This window comes from Rhinopithecus roxellana, chromosome 3 (genome assembly GCF_007565055.1).
Source record: "Rhinopithecus roxellana isolate Shanxi Qingling chromosome 3, ASM756505v1, whole genome shotgun sequence".
NCBI classification, from domain to species: domain Eukaryota; kingdom Metazoa; phylum Chordata; class Mammalia; order Primates; family Cercopithecidae; genus Rhinopithecus; species Rhinopithecus roxellana.
Genome location: NC_044551.1, coordinates 156,100,078 through 156,106,077, shown reverse-complemented (window position 1 = coordinate 156,106,077; position 6,000 = coordinate 156,100,078). Strand labels below are relative to the sequence as shown.

General features: G+C 44.6%; 1 protein-coding gene across 1 annotated transcript in view; it reads left to right on the top strand.

Moving 5' to 3' along the window:
- The first annotated feature begins 377 nt into the window (after positions 1-377).
- DNAJC18 (DnaJ heat shock protein family (Hsp40) member C18) overlaps positions 378-6,000 on the top strand; it is a 29,205-nt gene continuing 23,582 nt past the window's right edge. Inside the window, exons 1-2 of the mRNA XM_010388116.2 lie at positions 378-493; positions 2,020-2,206. Of these exons, the coding sequence (XP_010386418.1) occupies positions 454-493; positions 2,020-2,206 (227 nt within the window). The 5' untranslated portion in view covers positions 378-453. The remainder of the gene's footprint in view (positions 494-2,019; positions 2,207-6,000) is intronic.

Below are 6,000 nucleotides of genomic sequence, written 5' to 3'. Positions count from 1 at the left end.
AATCTCCAGGGCCTACCACTGACTACACAGAACAGGCCTTAGCGTATGCTTCAAAAAGACATCCCTGACGAGCATAATAGTCATACTGTCACCCTCTAGCCTATAGTTTGCGAAGCCCTTTACAGGCAGGACTTCAGTCGCCCCTCCTTGGATGTCCCTAGGGTTAGGCAGGGCCGAAGCCACCATCCCAACTCTACAAATGAGGAAAAGCCAAGAGCCGTGCTGCAGGCAGCTAGCAGCAACACTCTTCCACAGGTCTCCTGACCAAGGTCGCGCACTTCTCTGCATCTCCCACGGACTCCGGCGCAGAGCCTGCCGGGAGTTGTAGTCCAGTGCCCCGGGAACTCCTACGGACTGGACTACAATGACCAGCGTGCCCCGCGCTCCGCGCCCCCTTCTCTTTCAGCCTCGGGCGCGGGGGAGGTTCGGCGGACCTGCAGATTGGGAACCGATATGGCGGCGACTCTGGGCAGCGGGGAGCGCTGGACGGAAGGTACTAGGTCCCCGCCTGAAGGAGGGATAGGGCGGCGTTCGGGGGAGATCAGGGATGAGGATCCTGAAGACGCACAAGGGCTGAGATCCTGGGTCTGAGGTGATGGATGGAGGCCTGTGAGAAGATGCTGAGCCTGAGTAGGGTTGTGGATGGGGTAGGGAAGCTGGGCCCGCAAGCCCAGAGTCACCGGTGACGACTTGTTGCCTCCGGCCCCCCAGCCCCACCCCCGCCCGTGCCCCGCCCAGGGCCCGCAGCGGTCAGGCCCCGCCCGTGCCAGGGTGACTGGAGGGCCCGTGGGGGTGCTGCGGTCTCTCCGCAGCTTGCTAACCTGGCCCATATCTTCCGCCTAACTGGACCACCTGACCTTCAGTCCCTGTTTGAACATGTCGCTCCAGCCGGCATCAGAACCAGCCTTTTCCACCCTACAGTCAGGCAAAAAGTATTGATCCAATACCTATTGCATGACCCGCATTATGCTGATTCTGCAGCGGGGATTTGACTGACACGGGTCCCTTAGCTTACAAAACTCGCAGCCCTCTGAGAGTTTGACGACTGAACAGTCAATTACAAAACGGACTAGTAATACAAAACGGCCTGGGCTACACAGCAAGATCAGGGATTTGGAGAGCACACTGACAAGGTAGCTAACGCAGACTGGCTATCAAGGGAGGTTTCTTGCAGAGTGTTACAAATGGTGACAAGAAGGATGCGTTGGAGTTAGCCAGGCCGACTTAGAGGAAGAGTGTCCAGGAGCAGTGGGTGGAGGTAGCTGAGGGATGTTAAGCGGAAGAAAGATGTTGTTAAAGGCTTTCCCAGGTCCTCAGAGAAGACATGAGTGCTCTGCCCCTTTTGACTGGATTGCTTATGACCCTCTTTACATTCTGCAGGTGTTGTTATTGAATTTTCTCCCTTTAAACCAGGGGTATCCAATCTTTTGGCTTCCCTGGGCCACATTGGAAGAATTGTCTTGGGCTACACATAAAATACACTAACTGACGACTAAATAACCGATGACAGCTGATGAGCTTAAAAATAAAATTTCAAAAACACATCTCATAATTCTCGAAGAAAGTTTACGAATTTATGTTGAGCTCAAAGCCGTGCTTGGCCGCATGCCATCTGTGGGCCGCAGGTTGGACAAGCTTGCATTAAACTAACCTCTTTGTGGTCAGGAGCAGGTCTTACCCATCTGCCCCCTTGATCTATCTAGCCAAGTTCCTTGGTATATATTCTATAATTGTTAGTGTAAAAGAATTGAACTCCTCTCTACTTTAAATCTTAGAGGTGGGAGGAACTGCAACAAAAAATACTATTTTACGAGCAGTGTCTCTTCTGACCATGGACCATAGAGAAACAGATGTTTATTCAGCTTTGTATGACAAAGTCAGCATGACATCCCTACCCCTGGCCATCACGCTTACCTTCTCATGCTTAGGAGCAGCCTCCCAGAGAGCTAAGTAAGGCAGGTTGCAAAGTTGATTTTCAGGGTCAGATGGAGACCTAACGGAGGGGCTGTTGCTTTGCAGCTTACATTGATGCAGTTAGAAGAAACAAATACCCAGAAGACACACCTCCTGAGAGTCATGACCCCTGTGGCTGCTGTAACTGCATGAAGGCACAAAAGGAAAAGAAGTCTGAGAATGAGTGGACTCAGACCCGGCAGGGTGAGGGGAGCTCCATGTATAGTGAGGAACAGCTGCTTGGGGTACAAAGGTGAGCATGTGGTGGGATTGAATGAGTGATTTTATGGAAAGTGCTTAGAAGAGTGCCTGGATGTGCTATGTAAGTATTGACTGATGATGATGATGATGATGATGATGATAATTGAAGCATACTAGCTTCTTGACCTCAGAGGGAAGACTGAGTAGAAGTGGAATATTAGGGTACAACACGAACTAACTACCCTGCTTCTACTTTAAGAGAGGCAGCAGAAACCAACTAGACACAACACACATCTATAGGACATTCTGTCAACAACAACAGAATGATTTTCTTCTTAAGGATACATAGAATATTCTCCAGGATAGACCATATCTTAGGTCATAAAACAAGCCTCAGTAAATTTAAAAAGATTGAAATCATACAGTGTATGGACTCTGAAATCAAAAACAAAGGGAAATTTGAGAAATTCACAAATATGTGGAAATGAAACTACAAGCTCCTAATAAGCAAACGAGTCACAGAATAAATCACTAGGAAAGCTAGAAATGCTTTGAGATGAGGGAAAAGGAAAACACGACATACTAAAATGTATAGGATGCAGCTAAAACAGTGCTTAGTAGGAAATTTATAGCTCTAAATGCTTATTTTTTTGATAAAAGACTCCAAATCAGTAACCTAATCTACCTTAAGGAAGTAGACAGCCTGGACAATACAGTGAAACCTTCTCTCTACCAAAAAGAAAAAAATGTATATATATAAAAAAATTAGCTTGGTGTGGTGGCGCGAGTATGTAGTCCCAGCTACTTGGGAGGCTGAGGCAGGAAGATTGCTTGAACCCAGTAGGTCGAAGCTGCAGTGAGTCATGATCACACCACTGCACTCCTGTCTGGACAGCAGAGCAAGACCCTATCTCTCAAAAAAAGAAAAAAAGAAAAAAAGAAAGAGGGATATCCCTACCAATCTAAATACTATGAACAATTATATACCAACAAATTAAATAACCTAGATAAAATCAACAAATGCCTAGAAAGACACAAATTACTGAATCTGACTTAAGAAAAAAATGGAGTCCAGGCATGGTGGGTCACACCTGTAATCCTAGTGCTTTGGGGGTGCTGAGGCAGGAGGATTGCTTGAGACCAGGAGTTTTAGACCAGCCTGGGCAACATAGTAAGACCTTATCTCTAAAAAAGCAAAAAAAAAAAAAATACTTGGGCATGGTGGCACATGCCTGTGGCTACTTTGGAGACTGAAGCAGGAGGATCACTTGAGCCTAGGAATCTGAGGTTACAGTAAGCTATGATAGTGCCACTGCATTGCAGCTTGGGTGACAGAGTGAGACCTTATTTCCAAAAAAAAAAGAAAAAAAATTGAAAACCCAGGTAGACCTACAACAAATAAGGTGATTTAATTAACAATCAAAAAACTTCTGGCTGGGCATGGTGGCTCATGCCCGTAATCCCATTACTTTGGGAGGCTGAGGCGGGAGGATCACTTGAGCCCAGGAGTTCAAGACCAGCCTGGCCACATGGCGAAACTTCATCACTACAATAAAAAACAAACAAAAAGACCCCACAAAAATTAGCCAAGCATAGTGGTGCACATCTGCAGTCCCAGCTGCTCAGGAGGCTGAGATGGGAGGATTGATGGAGCCTGGAAGGGTGAGGCTACAGTGAGCAGTGATTGCACCACTGCACTCTAGTCTGGGTGACAGAGGGAGACCCTGTCTGAAAAAAAAAAAAAACAAAAACCTTCCAATGAAGAGAAGTCCAGGCCCAGCTGGCTTCATTCTTTGAGGCCAGTAGTACACTGTAACCAAAACCAGACAAAAATATCCTAAGAAATCTAAACTATCAACCAATATCCCTTATTGGTATATATATATATATACACACACACACACACACATATATATATACACACACACATATATATATATATACACACACATATAAATATATTAAAAAGCATTTAACAAAATCCAACACTCTTTTTTTTTTTTTGAGATGGATTCTTGCTCTGTCACCCAAACTGGAGTGCAATGCCACGATCTCGGCTCACTGCAACCTCTGCCTCCCAGGTTCAAGCAATTCTCCGGCCTCAGCCTCCCGAGTAGCTGGGACTACAGACACGCACCACCACACCCAGCTAATTTTTGTATTTTTAGTGGAGACGGGGTTTTACCATGTTGGCCAGGATGGTCTCGTGACCTCGTGATCCGCCCGCCTCGGCCTCCCAAAGTGCTGGGATTACAGGCGTAAGCCACTGTGCCCCAACACTCTTTCGTAATAAAAACACTCAACTAGGAATAGAAGGGAACTTTCTCAACCTGATAACATCCATTCTACACAAATCCACAGTTAACATCATACTTAAAGTTGAACAACTGGGTGTTTTCCCACCAAGATCAGGAACAAGACAAGTATGTCTGTTCACTCTTGCCATTCTGTTCAACATTGTACTAGAGGGTCAAGCCAGGGCATTTAAGCAAGAAAAAGCAATAAAAGCCAACCAGATTGGAAAGAAGAGTAAAACTACATCCACAGATGACATGATCTTGTAAATGGAAAATCCTAATGAATACACATACACATACATACACATACACACACACACACACAAATACTGTTAGACTTGATAAACAAGTTGGACAAAGTTACAGAATATAAGATCAATATACAAAAATTATCATTTTTCTATATACTAGCAATGAACAATCAAAAAATGAAATTAAGAAAATATAGTTGAGGCTGGGTGTGGTGGCTCATGCCTGTAATCCCAAAACTTTGGGAGGCCAAGATGGGAGGATCACTTGAAGCTAGGAGTTCAAGATGAGCCTGAACAACATAGCAAGGCCCTGTCTCTACTAAAAATAAAAATTTAGCCAGGTGTGGTGGCATGCACCCAAACTCCCAGCTACTCAGAAGGCTGAGGCAGGTGGATCCCTTCAGCCAGGAGTTCGAGGCTGCAGTGAGCTATGATCACCCCACTGCAATCCAGCCTGCAATTGCACCCCAGCTGCATTCCACAGGGTGACAAAGCAAGACCCTGTCTCTATAAATAAATAAATAAATTGTTTTTAAAAAGAAGATACAGTTGGCCTTTGAACAACACAGGCTTGAGTGGCATGGATTTGAACCATGGATTTTTATATGTAAATTTTTAAAGATAAATGCATTGGAAAAACTTTTTAGATTTGCAACAATTTGAAAAATTTTGGCCAGGTGCAGTGGTTCACACCTGTAATCCCAGCACTTTGGGAGGCCGAGGCAGGAAGATTACTTGGGCTCAGAAGTTCAAGACCAGCCTGAGCAACATGGCAAAACCCCGTCTCTACTAAAAATACAAAATTAGCCAGGTGTGGTGGCACACACCTGTAATCCCAGCTACTTGGGAGGCTAAGGCAGGAGAATTGCTTGAACCCAGGAGGCAGAGGTTGCAGTGAGCTGTGATTGCGCCATTGCACTCCAGCCTGGGCAACAAGAGTGAAACTCTGTCTCAATTGATAATAATAATCTCACAAACCATAGAGAATGGACATATCAAAAAAATTAAGAAAATTATATGAATGCATAAAATTATCTAGATACTAGTCTATTTTATCATTTAGTATCATAAAATATACAGAAATCTATTATAAAAAGTTAAAATCTATCAAAACATATGCTCACAAACACTTAAGAGACTTTACATGGTGCCATTCGCATTTGAGAAAAATATAAACATACAGGTGCAGTATTAATCACAACTGCATAAAATTAATAGTAGTGCTGTACTACTGTAATAATTTTGTAGCTAGCTCCTGTTATTTTGCTGAGCCTCAAGTATTGGGAGTATCTGCTTAA